This window comes from Acomys minous (assembly GCF_964271855.1).
Source record: "Acomys minous genome assembly, chromosome: 7".
Lineage (NCBI taxonomy): Eukaryota > Metazoa > Chordata > Mammalia > Rodentia > Muridae > Acomys > Acomys minous.
The window spans coordinates 64,180,920-64,205,278 of NC_140488.1; the positions used below are offsets into that span (position 1 = coordinate 64,180,920).

The following is a 24,359-nucleotide window of genomic DNA, read 5'->3' on the forward strand; positions in this document are numbered from 1 at the left end:
ATATTACCTACTTTTTGTAATTTACTATGGGATATAAAAATATTATGGGCAGCACTCATATTGATCCCACTTACAACAAAAAAATAGCCAACTTTTCCTCACTATAAAACATTCATTTTTTTCTTTTATTTCATTTCATAATAAAAGGGAACAAGGAGTGTTTTCAGATGATACTGATATCTAATTTATCAAAAATTAGTAGTGGTAATAGTATCACTCAAACATATGATTTAGGAAATAGTTTTCTTCCACTATGTGAATGTGTGTGTTTCACATAAAATTTTAATATGAAATCCAACTTAATTAGAAGATGATTGGAAAAAGTCTGTTATTTGAGATCTATTTCCTGAATTCAATTGTGATGGTGGATTTTAAGCTGTTGGGAACCACTGAAAGCAGAAAAATAATAAAAACACAAGTGTGGATTGTAAGCTCTTACAATATTCAAGTGACCATTGCAATTTTAAAATCTTCCTAAATAATAAATACACCCGTCTCCATTGTTTCTGTTGAGACAGCCATGAAGTGCAGTCATGAGAGTTGCCCAAGGGCTAAAAAAAGCCTAGAAATGTAAATTATACATAAAAATCAAGAAAGGGAAGGTTTTTGTACTCCTTATGACCATATGCTGAATAAGACACATTAAAAGTCACTCTCCATATTGGCTTATAGCATATAAATACATTTTAGAAACAATTTATCACAGGAATGTACTACCTATAAAAATTTTTCTTGGGAGTATTAGATTATCATCAGCACAAAATTAACACCATTGACATAAAAATGCCCTTCTCTACTATATTTTATTTTTGTCTCAAAAGAATAGTAAAAATATGCATTAAATTCAATAGACAAGTTCTTTATATTATATTTCTACATAATATGAAACAAGTTATTGGAAGTTATTTTTTCCAAGATTCCTTTTTATATATTTAATAATAAATTGATATATAAGCATTGATATATAATTATGGATATAAAGTAACACTATAATGATGTACTGAATATGGCCAACAAACATTCACATAGTCAACCTCTCTAATGCTTGTAATTCTGAAAAGTATTATTCTTATTGAAACAAACTAGATACATAAAGATCACATGATCTCTCATATATGTTGAAATTCTCCCTTAAAGTAGAAATTACTTTCAAGTCATACAAAATTATTCACATGTTCATGTATTTATATACCTTACTAATAATATATTTCAATCTATGATGATGGGATGTTAAGTAACATGATAATTAGAATTAACCTTCATCCTAAAAACATTTATGTAGTATTTCATACAGCAAACATCAATAACATTAAAAGGTTCCACAAATTCAAAATAATCTTAGACTTTGATTCTTGTTTATATTTACAAAATTTTAGTCAAAAATTGCACTATGTATTAAAAGTTGTTATAAATATCTTCCTGAATGTCACTACTGAATCAACATCAGTACTGAAATGTTTTAATAAACTTTAGTTTATATTTTCCTTAATACTATAATAACCTTTTCCTGTTTTTAAATGATATTCAGCATCACCCAGACACCATCTGGCCACATCAAGAAGTATGCATACTTAAAGTCCAATTGATATGCAAACTAAATGAAAACCAAAAACAGAATGTAATAGTCCATTGGCAGTTATACAGTACAATTCAACAAATATTTCAAATAACCATGAAGGTCTTAAGAGTAACACTTTTAGATCCTGACTTGGAATAACTAATTGTCAGTCAGTCTATAATTCCTTAGACCCTACGCTAATATTTACAGTAGAGGTCAGTTTAACAGTGACTGCGATATCAGTTACACATGCAAAGTATATGCAAATATTGAATTACTTAAGCCAGCCTTTTTGCTGAAGCTGGAAACGTTAAATTAAAGGCCATCAATAGGACAGAATACTATAGCAGTGTGGTTCATTTAAGTCACATAGTGAAGAAGATAAACATGAGGATTTTTTTAAGTCATCAAACTGTGTTTTCTTATTCCTGTTAACCACACAGAGCTAATGCAAACTATTATCAGCATCATTCCTGCTGTACATTAGTATTCTAGCAACTACTAGAATTCTTATATAAAGGCATACACCACCTCTTCATAGCCATGAAAGGTAAAATCCTCAGTTATATTCCAATTGCCCCTCTAAATTGGACATGAATTTGTCCAAACTAATGTTTATTTGTATAAAATCATTTCAGTTCTATACTGATGTCAGACAACTTCTTCAATATCAATTCCCAATATTAGGTTGTTCTTCCTAAGCTGTTTCACTTACTTCTTCACTAGAATTTGTAGACTTCCAGACTACTTTCTATACTAGAATAATGTACAACTTACTTGACTTTGATCATTGAACTTTTAGTTTTGATATCTCATTTTGTTTTTGTATGTATTTGTCACTCTAGACTCGCAGTATTATATATATTTCTCTACAGATGTAACTCACTATAACATCACATCATGTGGATGACTATCTCTGGAATTGTACCTTTAACACAACACAACATAATTTTTAAAAATGAAATCTTACATTATTAAAAGGTTCTATTCTTCTCCAAGTGGATAACCCCCTTACTGGTTGTCCAATGCAGAGTAATCATCCGTGAAACCATATATACATTACCAACAAAAGCATACTAAGTAAGTTGTATTTATGTTTTTATACATATACACATAAAGAAGAGGAATAGTGATGCAATTATATCTCAATTGAAAAAATTGAGACAATTTTTAGAGAAGTTTTAGGTTTACAGAAAAGATAAGCAGAAAATTATGCTATACAGTAACCCCACTGTCCCTGAACAAACAGCTAACATTCTTATTAGAATCTTATATTACTGCTATATATTGTTACCAACAACATATCATTACTTATAAATTATTATTCATCAAATTCCGTAGTTTATACTAGAATTTACTTTTTAAACTATGTCACTGTAGGTATTAAAATGCATAATATTTTGCATCTATGGTTTTATAATCATACAGAATTATTCCAATACATAAAAAATGTACTGTATATTCCATGTAAGTTTTCTGTTCTACTTAATGTCTGGCAACTACTAATATTTATTCTGTGTTCAGATTTGAATTTTTGTAATATCATATAGTCAGATTCATGAATTATCTAGCCCTTTCATATGCTTTGTTTTGCACTTACAAATGTATACATAAGGCTCATTAAAGTCTGTTTAAGTATTGCTAGGTCATGTGTTTTTAATTTTATTGCTCCATAATATTTATTATTAAAATTGCCTGACCCATTTCCTGTTTAGGTACATCTTAGTTGCTTTCAATATTTAGCAATTATAAATAAAGTTACCCTAAAATTTTAATGTGTAGGTGTTTGTGTTGGTACATATTTCACATTGATTAGTACACATAGAAAAAACTTTATTTGGTTTGTAAGATATGCTAAAAATGATTTCCTACGTGATTGTGCTGGTTTCCTTTTCATCCAGTAATGAAGCATTTTCTTGATGACTCATAATTCTGTAAGCTGTTTCTGTTTGGCAGTTTTGGATTTTATATATTCTAATATCTTTGTAAGGAAATCTCATTTTTGTTTATAAATACACAATGACATAATGTAAAATTGGTTTCATATATTTATTTTCCACCTTTATATTTTATGTCTTGATGTTCCTGTTCAGTTCCCTTTCTGTTTTAATTCTTTTTTATACATGATTATGGAACTATTATTATATATTTCATCAGTTTTTAACATATAAGTATTTATGAAAATATAACTCTATGACATTTCTTTATAATTCTTTTAATTGTGTATTCTTCAGAGCAGATTTGAATTTCTGTAAATTCCAATATATCAATTGTTTTTATTATTATGGTCATGTCTTTGTTATTCTATGTAAAATATATTGCTTTATTCAAAGAATATTATAATTTGTTTTGTGATTCTACCTTCTGTTACCTTAATGGTTTTAACATTTGTTTACAACTGTGATCCAGTCTGAGTTAATTTTTGTAAAAACTCTGTGGCCTTGTCTTATATTCAATGATTTATTCTTGCATGTAGATTTACATTTGTTCAGTGCCATTTGCTATAGCGGCTATTCTTTACATTACTGTTTTTCTCCTTTACTAAATAATAACCAATGACATTATGCAAGTGCATTTTTGAATATACTATTCTCTATTACTGATCTATTTGTCAAATAAACCACAAATACTCTCAGCCCACTGGTGACATTAGTCTTTTCCATTGCATTGGCTACTTTGACTTTGGGTATCTATATACTGTATAAACATTAAAAATAATTTTGTGAATATGGACAAAATAATTTACTTATATTTCAATCATGATTATATTGAATCTACACTTCAAGCCTGAAAGAATTGACATTAAAATGTTATGCCATTTTTACCCATGAACATAGAATGTCACTTCATTAATAAAATCTTGGGTATTTGATCAAAGATTTGTAGCTTATTTTTTATAGATTTTATTTATGTTATTATGTTTATGAATAAGAACATATTTTTATTACAAATGGAAACAGTATATTGATAGAACATAGGAAACTAATCTTTAAACCCTAAAATCTTGCTTTATTAGTTTAAAGACATAATGATATCGTTGGTCTGCTTTTCCATAGACAAACATGTTACTTTGGAAAAGATGTTCATTTTACAAAATAAATATAATTTTAAGTTTCTAGTTAAAATTTTATATGTTATTGAAGAGTTTTGCATTTCATTCAAACATATTGAGCTGTAGTTCCTTTTTATTGTGATGTTATTGTTTGATTTTGACACATGACCAATGCTGGCTGACCTCATAGAGTATGTTAGAATGCCTTTTCAAGTTCTATATTTTAGAAGAGATTATAGATACCTGCTGTAAATTTAATATTCTCCCATGAATACATCTTGACCTAGTATTCTATGTTTTGTAAGATTACTAATATATATTAATATATTGTATAATGATTATATATTAAATTCCTTTAATGTATCATGTATAACTTTGAGATTATTCAGTCCTTCTTGTTGTAGAATTGATAAGGTATATCTTTACAGAAGTTTTATCTATAGTATAAAATATTTGATAGTTCACAGAATTTTTCAATTACCTTATTAATATACATGAGATCAGTACTGATGATCCTGCTTCTGATATTAGAATAACATGTCCTCCTTCTTTTTCTCAATATGCTGAGAGGTCTTTAAGTGTCATTGATTTTGTTAAATGACCAGCTTTCTCTTCTATTATTCATTAAACTAAATTTCTGTTTTTAATTTCTTCAACTAGTACAATGTTATCAATTGACTGTTTTTAAATTACTTTGGATTTATTTCTCTGTGGGGGAAAATGACCGGGTTGTCAGTCTTCCTGGTACATTGTTCTAAATAAGAAACATGGCACATCATGCTTCCAAATATTCCCAGAAGTCAGAACACTGAATTCTGAAGTAGCTAGCCTGAGTAGCCAGTAACACTATCCACATCTTCTTTACTATGCTTTTTTTGGCATAGAGACCCTGATGGGAGCAGTTCTCAAAGTCCAATCTGAGATAATGTGCTAACCAATCAGAGTTGAAAGTCTTCCACTATATAAGTAGCTGTTCACATGCAATAGACACTGTTTCCTGAAAATGATGCATTTTATAAGATTATATTTCTTTACATTTGTCAATGTTGACTTTATGGCCCATAATGATATTATCTTGGTGTTTTCCCATGTGAATTTAAGAAAATATTTTATTCTGTTATTAGATAAAGTAATTTAAAGTGTCTAATAGATTCAGTTGTTTAATTGTTTCACTCAGGTTAATTGTGCCTTTTTTCTAGCTATATCAATTACATCTAGGTATGTGATAAAGGATCCAAAAGTAGATTCATTCATCTCCTTTAAGTTATACCAGTTTTCTCACATAATTTAACACTGTTATTCATTACAAGGACTTGAAGATGTCATGCCATTTGAAAAGAAATTGATAATTGTATTTTATTCCTCTGAAGTTGGAAATTAATGTAGTTACTCCAGCTTTTCTTTGGACTACTTCAGCATGGTAGTTATTACTCTTTCCTTGTAATTACTAAATAAATCTATATTAATATTTTAAATGAGTTTCTTTTAGGAAGTATTATTTGTTTCTTTTTTGTTATCCTTTCTTACTTTGTTTTGTAATGTTTATGGCTGCTGTTAGTTTTTGCTGCATTTGCTCAATAAGTACATGATTTCTAAAGGAACAAGTTCATCTTTAAGTGAAAGCAAAAAGCATTCATGATTGATGCTATTGGGACACAAGAATCAGTTCATAGCACTTAATTGGCCAATTCAGATAATTTCTAAGAAAAGTAGTTGTTAAACTAATTTAAGTAGGTTCTACATTTGCTTTTATTTGTTGTTTTCATGTTTTCTTAGTCTCCTTTACCCCATCTCCCTCTTTTGATGCCTTCTTAGCTTTTAATGGAAAAATTTATATACACTTTATGACATTTTTATTTCTCTATCCCTAGTCTGTCCCCTTCTTCTTATGACAATTAGTGTTAACTTTAGTATTTTTCTTAGTCTACTTTAAATTTAATGGATTTTTTGAGAATTTCATATATAAGTTCTGTATTTATATAATTTTCAGTCCTCTCTCTCCTCTCCAACTCTTCCCACATCTTTCCATTCTCTCTCAAATCTATGAACTATTTGGTTTAAATTACACAACACACACACTTCTATAAATATATTCTGCTGAGTACATTTATTGTTGCTCATATGTGCTTGTATTTATTGCTAATGGCTTGCATTTAGATAAACTGGCCCATCTCCAAGGAGGATTTCATGTAGATTTAGCACTCCTGTGAACGTAACTTAAAACATTACCACATAAATATTTGGATAGAGCAAGTGTAATACAAAAAGGAGTATTTTAAGATCTCTCCTAGTATAACTTATTTCACTTATCTGCAAGGGTTAGTCACCAAATTAGCTATTTTTATGAACAGACTATTTTATTCAATTAAGAATAAGAAAAATATTTGTTATTTTACTGATTTCATAATGTTCCAGATATATAATTTGCCTTCTTTCTGAATTACCATCCACCACACATTTTTGCATATCAGGTCTGTGACCATAGTGTTACATTCTTACAGTTTCGTTATAGAACTATGATTTGTTTTTTACTGAATTTTACATTATTGCTTACTCTTTTAGTACTCTGATAACTCATGGAACTCCGTGTTCATCTAAGTTTTAGAGAGGCATTCAATGTATTTCTTAGTTTACTTCTCGAGAAGGAAATATTCCCACTTCTTCTATTATCTTCTAGCAGTTTCTCTGCCTTGGTTTTCTACAGTATTAATGATATGCAGACTAATAGAATGCTTTGTTATTTTACATAGTAGCGCACTTTGAGATACTTTGACATATTTTCTTTCTCTCCCATTGATTTTAGAAACATTCTATTACTTGTTCAAATATGGTCCATGAATGAAGCCAGTCTTAGGAGATTTCTGAGAGGGTGTGAGAAAACTCCAAGTAACAAAAGTATTCTCACCTCTGTTCCTTATAATATGGGTTGTACTTGGAATGATTTTTTTTCAGCTCCCAGGTGTAATAAATTGAAGAAAGTTTACTTTAGATTATACATTATCTAATCCTTTATTATTCATAATACTGTTTCCAAGAACAAGTTTTCCTCTTGACTATATACAGTCTAAACACATGTGACCTTGTCTTTGGATGTATACAACTTGAACTCAAATGAACTTTGCTTATATGACTTTGCCTAACCCTCAGAATATAAATTGTCTGATGCCCTGAATAAAGTTGGCAATTTCATGAGACTTTTGTCTGTCTAATTTTTGGCTCCACTCTCCCAGTTTCACACAGCCAACAAGAATGACAACAATCATTATAAATTCAAACAGTTTTTCTTTTTTGTTGTTTATGTTTTCTTATGTATTATCCTTTCTATACTACTATATCTTTTGTAACTACATCCTCAGTTTTCTTTTTAAGTTAGGTTTCTTAATAATATTATATAATATAAAATATAATATGATAAAACAAAAACTATTAAGTAACAATAGGTGAAACAGAAGGAAAAGAGTCCAAGAAAATGTACAAGAAACAGATATAGATGCAGAGAGAGACTTTTATACACTCTGGAATCCCATAAAAACACTAAATTCTAAGCCACAAAAGCATAAATTTGCAAAGGACACTCTGCTTCCTCTTCCACAGGGTTCCCTGAGGCATGAGGGGTTAGATTAGGTGGGGATATCTGCTTTGTATTCCAAGGTTTCTTAACTGCCTGTTGCCTGTGGGTCTGTGTTTGGTCCCATCTGCCACATGAAGCAGCTTCTCTGATTGATGATGGCTGAGTAAGGCACTGATATATGAATATAACAGAATGTCACTAGGACTCATTTAATTGCTATGAATTTTTGTCGTTTTATACAAGTGGTATTTGGTCTTACCCTTAGTCTTCAGGCTATCTAGTTTCACATTCTTGGTTATCTGAGTAGAATCAGGTATGGGTTCCATTTCATGTAGTGGGCCTTGCCTAAAATTGTAGAGATGTTGGTGGTTGGTTTCTCGTACACATTTTGTACCACCATTACCCTAGTATAGCTTGCAGAGAAGTCACCACTGTAACTCAAGGCGTTTATTGCTGTTTTGATGTTTGTTTTTCTTTTGGTAACTTGTAGTGTGCCTACCTTCCTGTATCAAAGATACTAGCACACAAGGGTGAAGGCTCTCTTCAGGCACCAGCTCAATTTCTCCATGTTCAATGAGTTGTATGAGTGTTGTCATTAATTTATGGAGAGCAATCTATAGTCCTGGTAGTAGCCTGAATTGTTTGGAAATTCTAGTGGAACACTTTAGCCAACAAATCAATTAGATGAAACTCAATTCTAGTACTGGAAGCATCATATGGTGACAAGAAATCTTCAGTTGGGACTCTATTCCCACTTATTTGGCAATTTCATTTAGATCACCTTCATATACATATGTATTTTATGAAGATATACTGCATTAGGTTTTCATACTGCTTTTCAATGGCCCTTTGCACTGTCTCCTCATATTCCCTGCCTTATACTTCTTCCCTTTATCTCCCTACTTGATATTCCCATACCAGCCCCACTCCAATACCATCCTAACTATCATATTTTTATTCCCTAGGGTCATCTATCTGAGCCTTTCACCCCTCAGTCCATTACTGTATATCTAATCTCTAAAATTGTATGTGTTGTAGCTTGGTTATCACTTACTTAAAAGCTAATATCTACGTATAGGTGGATATACATCATGTTTTTCTTTCTGGGTTTGAGTTACCTCACACAGGATGATTTTTCTATATCTATAAATTTACTTTTGAATTTCATGATTTCACTTTTTAGATGTCTAATATTCTCTTGTGTGGTGCATCACATTTTCTTAATCCATTCATCAGTTGAGAAATATGAAATTCCTAATTTCTGGATAGTATATAGAGAATAGCAATGTACTTGTTTGAACAAGTGTCTTTGAGGTAGGATGAAGCTTTGTTTGGGTATTTGGGTATTTGGTATTTGTCTAAGAGTGGTACAGCTGGATCTTGACATAGGTCTATTCTCAGCTTCAGGAAGAACCACTATGTTGATTTCCTTAGAGGTTTTACAAGTTTGCATTCAAACCAGCAAATGATGAGTATTTCTCCTTGCTCTGTGTCTTTGCCATCATGAACTGTCATTTGTATTACTGATCTTAGTCATTCTGACAGGTGTAAGATAAAATCGCAAAGTAGTTTTGATTTACATTTCCATTATGGATGGTGTTGTTGATCATTTCTTTAAGTGTCTCACAGACATTTAACCTTCCATTTTTCAGAATTCTCTGTTTAGTTCTGTACTCCATTTTCATTTGTGTTATTTTTCTTGATATCTAGTTCTTTGCTTTCTTTGTATAGCTTGGATATTAATTTTCTATCAGATTTGGAGCTGGTAAAATAATTTCATTCTGTAAACTGCCACTTTGTCTGAAAGATATTGTCCTTTGCTATGTGCTTGTCATTTTTATGAGATCCCATTTATTGTTAATCTCAGTGACTTTGCTAGTAGTGTTCTCTCAGAAAGTCTTTTCCTGTGCCAATGAGTTCAAGACTATTCTCCACTTTCTTTTCTTTCAGATTTAGTCTATCTGGTTTTATGTTGATGTCTTTGATCCATTTGAAGTTGAATTTTGTTCAGGGTGATAAGTATAGACATATTTTGGTTCTTCTACATATGGGCTATCACTTTGAGCAGTACTATTCATTGAAAATACTGCTTTTTCTCTAGTGTTTATTTTTGTTTCTTTATCAAAAATCAGGTATCCAAAATTATGTGGATTAATGTCTTTTTGTTCATTCTGATTCTATTGATCAATGTCCTTTTTTCGTTACAATATGGTTGCTGATTTTATTATTATAGCTCTGTAATATATTTTGAAGTTATGGATGGTGATATTTATTTATTATTCAGGACTATTTTAGCCATCCTTTGTGTGTGTGTGTGTGTGTGTGTGTGTGTGTGTGTGTGTGTGTGTGTGTGTGTTTCTATAAGAATTCTGTTGGGGTTTTTAATGGGTTTGTATTGAGGATCTGTAAAATGGCTACTATTTATTAATTAGTATCATTAATCCTATCAATCCATGAGCATGGGAGGTCTTTCTACCTTCTGGTGTCTTCAGTTTTTTTATTCAAAGACTAGAAATTTTTATCATTCAAGTTACTCCCAGTATTTGAGGTTATTTTGAAGATTGTTGCTTGCTTTATCAGTCCCTTTGTCATTTGTATATAGGAGAGTTACTGATTTTTTTAAATTAATCTTGTATCCAAACACTTAACTAAAGGTATTTATCAACTGGTGGAGTTTCCTGGTAGAATTTCTTGGGGTCATTTAAGTATATTATCATATCATTTACAAACAATAATACTTTGACTTTTTCCTTTCCAATTTGTATCTCCTTTATTGTCTTATTGCTCTAGCTGAGACTTCAAATGCTGTATTGAATAGATTGGAAGAGAGCAGAAAACATTGGCTTGTTCCTAACATCAGTAGAATTGCTTTGAGTTTCTCTCCATTTGAGTTGATGTTGTCTATGAGCTTGTTGCATACTGTCTTTTTTATCTTCAGGCATGGCTTTTGCATCCCTATCTCTCTGGAACTTTTATCATGATGAGATGTTGTATTTTATCAAAGGCTTTTTATAAATCTAATGAGATGATCATGTGGTTTTTTTTTTCTTTCCAGTTTGTTTATGTGGTTGATTACATTTATTGATTTATGTAACCCTGTGTCTCTGGGATAAAGCCTACTTGATCACAGTGGATGATCTTTTAGATGTGTTCATGGATTTGGTTTGTAACTATTTTATTGAGAATTTTTATATCTTGGTCCATAAGGATAAATGGCCTATAATTCTCTTTCTTTTATGGGTCTTTATGTACTTTGAGTATCAAACTAATTGTGGCCTCATAGAACAAACATGGCATTGTTTCTTCTGTATCTATTTTGTGGAATAATTTGAGAAATACTGGCATAAACACTTATTTCATCCACAAAATTTCTATTGACTTAGTTTCAGATTCACAGGTTACACAGAATTCAATAAAATTATTCTTCATCATGTTATCAAGACTTTATTTTCTCATCTATCTTTTTACTCATTTTGAGTTTAAAATCTATTACATCTTTTATGCTTTTATATGTTCTGCCACATTTCCATTACTATAGCACATTCATCCATCATTTTAAATTGTCAGTGGATAATTGTAAATTACTTGCTATATATGAATTTACTTCTGATGTTTACTTTGTCTCTTTAGACTGCATTTTATTTTTTATTTTCTGTGTATGTATGTGCAGATGTGTTTGCATGTATGTGTATGTTGAGGTCAGAGGTTGAAACATACTACCTTCATCAACATGCCTCAACCTCAGTTTTGAAATAAGATTTTTTCACTGAATCTGGAACACACTGATTCTGTTACACTGGCATAAGAAGTTTCAAGGATTCATGTGCCTCTGGCTCTATGCCTTGGATTCTAGACCCACTACTATGCTCAGCTTTCTCATGTAATGTAGGGATCTAGATTCATGTTTCCTTTTCTTTTCTTTTCTTTTTCTTTCTTTATTATTATTATTATTTTTTTTGGTTTTTCCAAACAGGATTTCTCTGTGTAGCCTTGGCTGTTCTGGACTCACTTTGTAGTCCAGGCTGGCCTCGAACTCACAGCGATCCACCTGCCTCTGCCTCCCGTGTGCTGGGATTAAAGGCGTGCGCCACCATGCCCGGCTAAGATTCATGTTTTCAAGATCTCATGACACGTACTTTACCTACTGAGTTGTCTCATCAATCCTTGGGATATAGTTCAAGCATTTTTTCCTGAGTTGTGTTCTTTGTTTGCTTGTAGAAAGTTCTAAATGATTTATAAGTTGAATAGGAGCTTAAAATATATATTTATGTAAACATTTTGGGATGTAATATGTGGTATATAATTTTTCTCTTGTTTCCTCTAGTCTTATTTCTGCACCCCAGATCTATCTATAGATAGATAGATATAGATAGATATAGATATAGATATAGATCTCAGGTATTTATACCACATAGTACCTGAAGCTTTTGATTCTTTCTGCAATAATAAACTATTATACAAGGCCCTTACTCTGGTGATGTTATATTATGAGATAGAACTATTTTAAAATTCCTTTATTGCTTTAACCCCAGGGTTTAATGAAGGAATAATACTGCTTGGAAAAGAAATAATGGACATCTTCTCCAGGAGAAGAAATACAGTATTTTACTCAAGTAAATTGATACAAGATCCATTTTACAGAAAAAATATTTAATAATATTTTAAGTCTTTGTATAGATCATCTAAATTTAACCATGTACAAATCATCTATATTCATATTCTAAATAACTTTAATGATTATTATTTACATAGTAATTATTATATGCAATTAATTATTAATTACTTTACCTTTGTCAATTTGTAGCCCTCAGAATAACCTGAAATGAATAGGTATATTTCCACTACTAACTTGTAGGTGTAGAAACCAAAACTTAGACACTCTTGGTGACTTTTCCAAAGTAGCATAATTATATGGTTTTGTAAAACAGAATGAATTTGGAATCCAAGTCCTTGTCAACTTTCTTTACTATTCTGTTTAACAGGCTCACAGATTCTAACATACCTTTATTAAACTCTGGTACTTTGCTTCCCCACTACCTGTATGATATAAATTCAATATTTTCAAAGACATCACTCTTTACTTCTTCCTATGATTTTGTACTATTACACTTATTGAGGTGAAAGAGACTAAATTTTACCATTCTAAGATATACAGAAGGGTTTGCCTTATATTTTTAACTTATCCAGTTTTGACAGCATAGTATACGTACGATTGCTTAGCAGGTGATTCTGCTGAAGTGGATTGATAGTAGGAGTACCCCCAAGGCTTGGCTGTCCTGCCAGTGTTGCATGAGTAATTCCATGCTGAGGTCCAGGAGCACCAAGTGGAGATTGTATCTTATCTTTATCCCAGGAGGATTCACTTCCACCTAAAAATAATATTTAAGTGAATATGGTTCAATTGAAAGATAAGACAAAATTTTTAAAAATCTTCATTGTAGAATTTCATCAGTAGTACCTCTTAGAATTTTTATTGATTTGCAGAAACACAATCCTAGTTCCAGATCACCAAGAACCCACAAACACTCCTTGTATCTTCATTTTCTCTTCTACTTGCAAACCTACAAGCCTAGTCCTAGACCTGTGGTCTACATAACCTCTTTTATGTGAGCTACATTTCCTGGGTAAGTAACTTTTTCCCTTTGCCCTTGCTTTTTCCAACACAATGACATCTGCAAACTTACAAGCCTAGATCCTGACAAGTGGCCCCTAAACATCTTCATTTTCACCCTCCTATGCTTAGATTAGCATACCCGTCAGTTTAACCTAATTCATCTCAGATGACTCATTTCTTGCCACTGGCCCAATCTAAGGAAGTACATATCATTATATCAGACATACAAGCAAAGAAATAAGTTCATAAGCCTAGGTCAAATCAGGAAAACAAGAGCAATAACAACAAAATCAACAGCAACAAAAAAAGGAACAACAATAGCAGTAGCAACAAAATCATGAGTGACCAAAACAGCATGTCTCCCACAAAACCTATTAATATTATTCAAATGTTCTCTAGTGGAAACTACATAGAGGAGCCCAGAACACACAGTATTTTAAAATAACCATAAACTTTATAAAAGAATTTAAAAATTTAAAGAGGACACGAAAAAAACCTTCATTGAACTCCATTTGCATAACAATGAATGCTGTAGTAGTGCCCAAGAAAATACAATCCATGTATGGATGAAAAAACAAAGATAAATTAGCATTTATAAACTGAATTCATTAAAGAAATCAAAGATAATATAAGCCAAAACTGGGATAGAATTGAAAAATGCCATATCCTAATTTGAAAATTCAGGAGAAAGCTGTACAAATAGAATGAATACTAGGACTCAAATATAAAATAGAGAAATTAAATGAACTAAGCAAAGAAAATAGAAAAAAACTGGAAAAAAAGAAGGATAGATCACTTGAGTGAGGAAACTCAGACTTAGAAATACAAATGTTGGATGTTCTTTATCATCTGAGACTCCTATCTTCAGATGTGAGTACATATTCTGGGATAATTGCAAAAAAAAGAAAGTAAAAAGTTGCCATTGCTTGAGTATGTGTTAGGGGAAGAATGAAAAGGAGAATAGTGTGGCTCAGGTGATGTGATTGGGGGATTAGAAAAATAAGACTGTAATCAGGTAAGAGGAGGGAGATAAATAAAATAAAGGATAGAAAATGATAAAATAATAATAATGACATCTGAAATTTTCATATTTTCATAAGAAATCATACAATTAAATATCTACAAAAACAAACTATAATACATGCAAATATATGCATAGATAAACACATATACTTTAAATGAAATGTTTTTCATCCTTTTGTGGCCAAAGTTAATATCTGATTAAAATGCAACAGTTTTAACTACTCTCTGACTTCATGAGTTAAGACAAGGAAACTTCATATTTCTGTAATATGCATACACATGGAGGCTTTTCTGGGTATCTATATTAATGAAGTTTTTGAAGCAAATAAACATAAAATAAGTATCTGATAGTTCTCAACCCACTATAATCATAAAGGTAACCTATTCTGAAGTTGTTTATGATAGGAAGTTCGGTTTAATTTGTTAGACTTGATTAATAAACCTCAAATCATTTCTTTAATCATGTAGTTTTTTCTGCTCACTGAGACAATTCAAAACTTCTATGACTACAGCAGTTATTTTCTTTTTATTTAGATATTTGATGCTGGAGAGCAGGGGAATAATTTATGGTTTGGTACAATCACTTAATTTAGCATTCACAAATTTAAATTTCCAATTAAATCAATAAGAAAACTTTATGTGGTAATGAAGAGGGTGGTGGTGGCAATTTTTAATAAATGATGAAACTAACTTAACTGAAACACTTAAAATTCATTATAGTGGTCATAGGTATTGAATTCAAGTATGGCAGCAAGTTGCTTTACTTTATACATATACTTATATATAATCATCTTGATTGTCTCTATTTTCAGGGTATTTTGAACCGCATCACAACAAACAGGACATTGAAGTTATTTATTTAGCGTACTATTTAATTTGTATATGTGCCCAAAATTAGGGTCAATGGATCATATGTTAGGTGTATTTTGCTGTTCTCGAGACGAAATGCCTTCCATATGACTTTTTTCACTTACATAATTTAACTAATATAGTTCTCTAGCTTCTGAATATGGCAATAATCTAATACCAAAATGCTTTCTGTAATCAAGTTTGTGAGAAATATACATGGGTAATTATGTGTTCATGAACCTGTCTGAGTTTGCTTTCAATTTCTGTGATACAATATTCTAAACCAAAGCAACATACGAAAAAAATGGTTAATTTCTCTTTACATGTCCCAATCACAATCTTTCAGGAAGGAAATTAAGAGCAAGTACTCATGACAGAAACGTGGAGTTAGGAATAGAATTTGAAACCATGAAGGACTACTGATTTACTGGCTTGCTGCCCATGGTTCATTCACCTCCTCCTTATATCACAAAATATGATCTGGCCAGGGGTGGCACTGCCCGTGCATTAATCATTAATCAAGAAAATGGCCCAAAGATTTGTTTACAGGAGAATCTGAGAGAACATTTTCTCATTCAAGATTTCCTATCTCATATGATGATCTTGTGTCAAGTTGACAAAAAAAAAAATACCTAGCCAACATCCTAAGTAAAGAGAAACTTGAAGCAATCCCATTAAAAATTAGAGAAGGATGTTCATGACCACAGTCATTTTTCCATGTGGAGCTTAAGGCATTTGCTAGAGCAACAAGACAAGAGAAAGGACCAAAGATAAACAAATAGTAAATACATGTCAAATATCCCTATTTTAAGATAATATACATAGGATATCCAATAACTCTACCAGTTAAATTTCTAGAAACAATGAACAATCTCAGAAAAAAAACAGCAAGATAAAATATCAATGAACACAAACCCAACTAATTATAATAATAAAAATTAAAATATTTTAAAATTTTCAGTGGCCTTTCTATATACCAATAACAAACACACTGAAAAACAGCTCATGGACACTGTCCTATTTCCAATGGACACTAAATTAAAATAGTATTTAATATAATCAAGGAAGTAAAAGACATCTATAATGAAAACTTTAAAGATCTTAAGAATGACATTAATGAAGACACTAAGAGATGGAAAGACCTACCATGCTTACAGATTGGTAAAATTAATATTGAGGAAGTGAAAACTATACTAAAAGAAATGAACAGACTCAGTACAAAAATATCCATAGACATTCTTTACAGATATGTGTAAAAACTCATATGGATTTATAGAAAAACTGCAGCTAGACAAATATAGTCATAAGCAAAATAAATATAAAGGATTGCCATTTTAGATCTCAAGAAATATGACAGAGATATCATAGTGAAAACAACATGAACTGGCACAAAATATGCCTAAATATGAGCAAACATAATTATAACCATCTGATATTTTACAAAAATACAAAAGTAAAAACTGGAAAAATGGTAGTATCTTAAAGGGAGGGCGCTGTGAAAACTGCATACTCACATGTAAAACAATAAAATTAGAAACAAATCTATCATCCTAAAGTAAAATAAATTCCAAAATAGATCAAAGACTTAAACATAAAATCAGAAACTCAGAGATATATGGAATAAAAGAAAGACAATACTTTACAATATATAGGTATATGAAAGGACTTTCTAAATATCACTTCATTGTCCCAGGAATTAGGGTCAATAGATGACAAATGGGACCTCATAAAACTTAAAATCTTCTGTCCAGTAAACAAAAACAAAAGACAATGAGTCAAGAAAAGCCCATGTTGTGGAGTGCTCAGATTCATATGGAAGAGTGGGAGGATGGAGAGACCTGGACGGGTCAGGAGCTCCTTAAAGAGGCCATCAAAGCTGGCAGATCTGGACAGAAGGGTGCCTGCAGAAACTGGTGTACCAGCCAAGGACAATGGATGCAGAGAATCTGGACTCCCTCTTCAGATGTAGCCCATGAACATCTCATTCACTACCTGGAGTGGGCATGGGGAGCAGGGACTGTCTCTGACATGAATTCTGGTGCCCTTGATTTGATCACTGCCCCTTGGTGGGACGGCCTTGTGAGCACATAGAGGAAGGGGATACAGGCTCTCCTGATGAGATCTGATAGGCTGTGGTCAGATGGTGGAGGAGAAGGGTACCCCTGTCAGAGGTCTAGGGGAGTAGAATAGAGCAGAAGAGGGAAGTAAAGGAATGGGAACATAGGGCAAGGGGACAAAAATAGGAAGTAATTTAAATAAATTTTACAAAATTAAAATTTTTTAAAAAGAAAAGCCCATGATGTATGGCAAGAATCTTTGCAAGCTCAGAGGCTGGAAATTCAAGATACACAAGTAAACTAAAAAAGCAGTTATTTTACTAAGTTAGAATTCTCCCTAACTGCTTAACTATGTGCAAAGTATTTGTCCTTATACACATAAATAAGTATAATTCTCACTCTCATCCAAAAACAATCAAACAAAAGTACTTCTTTTTGCAACAGATGGAGAAAAGTACACAAAACCATAAATTATCAAAATATAGAATTTATATATCTACAGCACAGCCTCTACCCCTATTTCTTTACGATCATTGCAAAAGATGCAGGAGAATTATTATACAAGCCAGAAAAGGAGGAAGGTTGATGAGAAAGTGTGTTTCTTAGAAATATCAGAAACCACACTCATGAAGTTTCATAAACATGGTTGCCTAACCATGACTTGAACAAGGCTGACAAAAACAGGCAAAGGAAAGCTAAGGAGGCCTCAACCACTCAACCCTAAAGAAATAACCCTAAGCAACAAAGAAATGGTGAGAAGGGGAGAAATAGTATTTCAAGGAGAAGAGCACATCAATTGGTTATCCAATACCATGAGGTCAGCCCTGAAATCAAGTAACACTATACAGATTGAACAGGATGGATTTATTTATGTATGTAGCAATATGTATATATTTGTGATTAGAGAGAAAAGAAGCTATGGAATTGAAAGAGACCAAGGAGGTACATGGAAGGATTTAGAGGGAGGAAGGGGAAAGGAGAATTGACATAATTGTATTATAATCTCCAATTAAATGAAATTTTAAAATTTCATGATTACCTAAAGCAGATATTTTATTTGAATCACACTGAGTGAATATAGCAGAATTTTTAAAAATGTAAAAAAAAAGCATACAAAATTATTTTCATCTAATAAAATGAAATAAAAATGAGACTTTGAACTCAAAACAAATCTGTTACAGGTACACTATTATTCAAGTGAAGAGGAAGCCTAATGAATGGAAAAAATGTCTTTTCAGTCACATATCTGAAAGATGAGCAGTAACTCAAATACAAAAAGAAATTTAAAAAGTAATAACTGTAAACATCAAGAACGCAAACAACCTAAATTTCAAAACTGAACAAGGAATCAAGAGTTTCCAAAATTTGAAAAAGGAACTGCCAAGAAATACATTTTAAAATGTTAAACATCCTTAGAAACCAGAGAAATGTAAAGCAAAACTGCATTGTGTTGGAGAAATGCAAAACTTTTACATTTTATTTTACTTTTGTCATAGTGGACAAGACTTTTTTCTTAAAGTAACAAATGCTGTCATGGATGTAGGACAAGGATGCTTATTCAATGTTGGTGGGCGTACACAGTTTCAACTACAAAATTGGTATGGAAGTTCATCAGACAGCTAGAAATAGATTGATCATATGATTCAGCCATACAACTATAGGACATATACCCAAAAGACTCGATAGCCTACAACAGAAATATTTGCTACCAAGCACATGCTGCTCGATTCATGTATTCAAAAAATGCAGGAAATAGGAAAATCCTAGATTTCCAACAGCTGATAAATTGACAATGACAATTAAGGTACACTTATACAAAGATAATTATACAGCTGTTAAAAAATAACAACCCTAACGTTTAAAAGTCACAGGCAAATGGATGAACCTGGGAAAGGTAATCCTGAGTAGGGTATCCCAGCCTCTGAAAGACAAATATCACATGTTTTTCTCATACATAGATGATTGCTTATACTCTTTAGACATGAGTGTTTCATTTAGAATATCTATAAAAATCTGAAAACTTGTTAGTTTCCACTGGGTGGAGACTGAAAGGGAGAAGTGGAATGCAGAGATAAAAATGGGAGAAGCATAATCATGGTATAAAAACAGTCAAATGCAGTAGAGACTGGGATGGCAAGGTAGAAGAGGAAGAAAGGAGAGGGGTACATAACATTGAAGAAGTAGTAAAAAATTCATGTGGAAACCTATTAGTGTAAAACCTTCCTAAAATGCATACACACACACACACACACACACACACACACACACACACACACACACACACACACAGGAAGAGCTTAAAGGCAGTTGTCCTGTACTAGGGTGTGGGAGGGTGTGTGTTTCATTACTAGACACTACAGACTAACTACTGAAAAGACAAATGGCAGGAGTGGGTGATCTCTTTGGAGTTGTTGGCAACAGTGTCTCATAGTACCTCCAAACATTATTCACTATTGCCATTGCTCGTAGTTGCACTCCAGAACTTGAGTAACCAGTGCTTTTGCAAATGATACCACATTGAGTCAAGAAACACAAGAAAAATCAAGTTGATACTATAACCTGGAAGTTTTATACCTACTGAAAACTACCATAGTGCTTGAAGGTGGTATGTACTATATCTAAGACGTAAAGGACTGACCTGGCAAAATATGCCCATCAGTATAGTAATAGCATGAATGTTATGGAAGTAAACAATTTATTCGATTTATGGTCCACTCATCAAAATGGAAAGTATACCTGGCACTATTGTAAAGACCAAAAATGTTTGACTGGATAAGCATAATTCCTATTGAAGAATCTACTATTATTCTTCTTCTAAATAGACATCAAATTAAACCAATGCCTGAAAACCTATTATTAGGTCCATAGATTAGTGCATTTCTTAACCCTAATTAGAGAATATTCTCTCTCCAGTAGATTGTGATTAACAAAAGGAGAGTAAAGAATTGGCAAGTGTTCAACACTAAAAAGGAATAACTATATCAATCCCTCTCCTTCCAAGTATAAATGACCATTGCAGAAGGACACAGAAAAAGTTAAGAACCAGATATGATGGATAACTATAATGAAATGATGTTTTCTAAATACAAATGGATATTTTCTCATATGAATTCACAGCAATATATACAAGACCTCTGCAAACTAAAACCAGGTAAAATCCAATTATGAAGAGGGGAAGTACACATGGAGTCCTACCAATAATTGAGGAGTTGTTGGTAAATCATAGCTTCTGGGAGAGGAAGAGTCAATTTTCCTTTAGAATGTGATCTAATAGTATTTTGAGAGGTATTTGGACTTGATGGGTTAAAAAAATTGTAAGGTGTGGAAGTTAAAATTGTAAGACATTATCAAATATTGATTAAATAAAAGTACTTCCCCCCAAATGAAAAAATATGCAATCAAGTCAATAAGTTTAAAGACTATTTGATGAATAACTTTGTTCCTGAAACCAGTAAGAACTCATTACTTAAAATTATACTTATGATCAAAATATTCAGCTTGAGCTTACTGCAAAATACTGTACTTGACTTTGATAGCTAATAATTATGCTGATTTATTTTACTGAACAAATGTAAAATGCAAAGTCACAGTGCATTGTTTCTAAATTAAAATGCTTCAGGATATAAATATTCCCTGTGTACCATTTGAGGGATAGTGACTAATATCTTAATATTCAATTACTGAGTTTCAAAGATATTAGATATATAGGATATAAATCCACATATAATGGAGGCACAGTGACCTCCTCTATACCCTGCTGAGTGTGGTGACAGGGTTAAAATAATCATGACAATTTGCATAATGTGTTGATTATATTTAAAATTAATTCTTCATTAGCAATTTCAAAAAGAACATGTTTTGCTTGCTATTTGAAACTACAAATGATAAACTTATCTTAATGCTCTCTTTTGAACCTCACCCACTTTACTTATTTGATTTACACATGTCTTCTAAAATATTTACTTACATAAAATTAGTCTTTAAATGTCTTTTAATTCTATATATACTACACTTTAAGACTAATAAAGAAAATTTCTATAATACAACATACATTTTAAAACCTGAATTCCTTTTTTGCTACTGTATTACAAGTTGAGAGATGCTGAAAAATAAAACAGTTCAAAGCAGGGACAAGATTTTCTTATCTCAATTTAAGTTCATTCTGTCATCTTCAATAGCATGTGGTCTGTCTAAATGACAAGCACATTATATAGTCATTTTGCAGTAAATAATTATATAATACCACTATCTATCATTTTTCCATTTGTGATGTTTCTGAAATATTGATCATGAACTACAGAGAATACAAGCTGAAAATTTATTCTAAAGAGCTATTTCTTAGAACTTACAAGCTGTGACATATGTACTTGTGATGTTTATATTAAAATTTTGATGCTTAAAAATAATATATGCATACCTAAAATACAAAAGTTTACAGGTAAAGACAGAAGAAAATATTACAGACCTTATTTTTTATTTTAAGTAATATAGTGACTGGTTGCATTTCATTTCTATTTTTAATAATACCTTGATGTAACTGAGAGTTCTCTCTGGCCATTGGCAGACCAGTCTTTAATTTATTCCATGTAACTGTGATGCTTTTTAATGAATAATTGACTAGTACTGCATTTCTTTATTTTTTTTTTTCACTAAACTTTCTCTTGTGGGCAATATAGCACAGCCACAGACAAAAGAAAATAATCCAAGCATAGAGTTGAGTAAAAAAGCTGTTTAAATAATATGGTGTGTGAGGTTTCATAATGTTATCTTGAACTTAAACCATAAAACACAGCATAAATTTAAAATCCTTGTCACCAAATTTGAAATTCTCTCAAAATACATTCATTAGATATTTTACCTCCCTCAAGTTTTCATCTCACTATACTTATGATATATAAATATATAAATATTAGTAATTTTATTATCTGTTAATTAACTAAGTTATGATTATTAAGTTAAAGACTTAGACTAAGTAGCAAAGACAAAGACTGGCCATGAACAATAGGGCCACATAATAAATATACTTTTTTCTGTCTTCTAAGCAGACATAATACACATGTATTAAATTCACCCTTAAAACCATGATAATTTTGTGCTACAATAGTAACCTTATAAACTTGGGGAAATTACTTCATGTAATGATAAAGTGTTCTCTCAACACAGAAGTATTTTTACCCAATAAATCCAAATAAAGCCATATGAACTCTTATAGTAAATACTGAAAATTGATTATTGCCTAGATGGTAGCTTTTCTTGAGTTTCCTGTCTGTATACTAGCCTTTGAATAGTGAGGTTACAACATTAACTGACTGGAAGTTTTTACCAGGCTACAGTCTACAGAAAAAAATAACACATAAAATAAGATAAAACACGGGTATGCCTATTTTTTCAAAATTTCAACAGCATAAAGAGAAGTAGTTAGAAGTACAGTAACAGTCCTGAAGCTAGATGTTGGCATATCCATTTAATATCTATAGGCCTTGGAAAGGGTATTTAATCTGTCTGAAGCTTATCCTACATATACATGGCAAGTAACCCCCATCCTGCTATTATTGCAACAATTCAGTAAGATAAAGCATATAAAATACTTAATGAAACAACTAGAGAAGACTAGAGTCAAATACGTTAAATATAAAAAAACAGATCAAGTTGGTTCTATTATTAATTCTAATGACATATCAACAGGGTTATCATAATTTTAAAAGTACTATGAACTTAAGATGATTGAGGCTACTAGAGACACCAGGAACTAAATAAATAATTCACATAGGCATTTTTTGTTTCACTTTACACTTTTGCTTGCATGGCCAAATATATGTGAACATATTGGTCTCAAGGAAAACTAAATAATCAAGTTTGTTAAAGTACTGAAAAGTAAGAATTTCAGCTATGACTTTACTGGGCTACTGCCAACAATGTATCAATTGATTCAATAGATGTAATTACAGCAAAGCCACACCAAAGATTCAAAATATGGCCATTAAGTTAGTAATTCCCAATCTGTCCAACAGTCAGTCATACTTTAAAAAGTATGCTTGTCACAATGGATGTGAAAGAGTCTACTGATAATTATACAGTAAAATGTCTTAGAAGATGTAAATACATACTACAAATATTTTAAATCATACTAACTATACCAATATGTTTCAGAAACATGTTTTAAACAACATTAAATTAGAACAGATACATTCTTGATATGTTTGAAGACACTTCATACACATTGCAACAAGTTACCCAAATTTTACTGACCTAAGAGTGAACAATTTACAAGTTTCATTTAAGGAGTCATAAAAGCAAATTTACTGTGGATTCAATTCATACATATTTCCTTCATTTAATCAACATAAGTTTATGAATATTTTGCAAAAAAATATAAATTTTAAGATGTATTCTAGAAATCTAGTTAGTAAATAACATTTGAGGGTGCAACATTAAGTATGATTGTAGAAGATGGATAATGATACAAGATAAAGTTGCCCACATACAGCCTGAGAAGGAAGCAAGACTGAACTCTCAGATGCCAAGAGAACAGTCAAATCTAGTGTGTCTTCCTTTCCTTTCCCTGTCACTGAGCTGAAGCATCTAATGTGAAATAATCCAACTGAATTCAGCATTTAGTACATATACACAACTCT

At 31.5% G+C, this 24,359-nt stretch overlaps 1 protein-coding gene across 2 annotated transcripts in view; it reads right to left on the reverse strand.

Annotated features, from left to right (window-relative positions):
• DACH2 (dachshund family transcription factor 2) overlaps positions 1-24,359 on the reverse strand; it is a 519,808-nt gene that overhangs the window by 106,146 nt on the left and 389,303 nt on the right. For both annotated transcript variants that reach the window (XM_084788790.1, XM_084788789.1), the window contains exon 5: positions 13,392-13,550. In XM_084788790.1, coding sequence (XP_084644916.1) covers positions 13,392-13,550 — 159 coding nt within the window. The remainder of the gene's footprint in view (positions 1-13,391; positions 13,551-24,359) is intronic.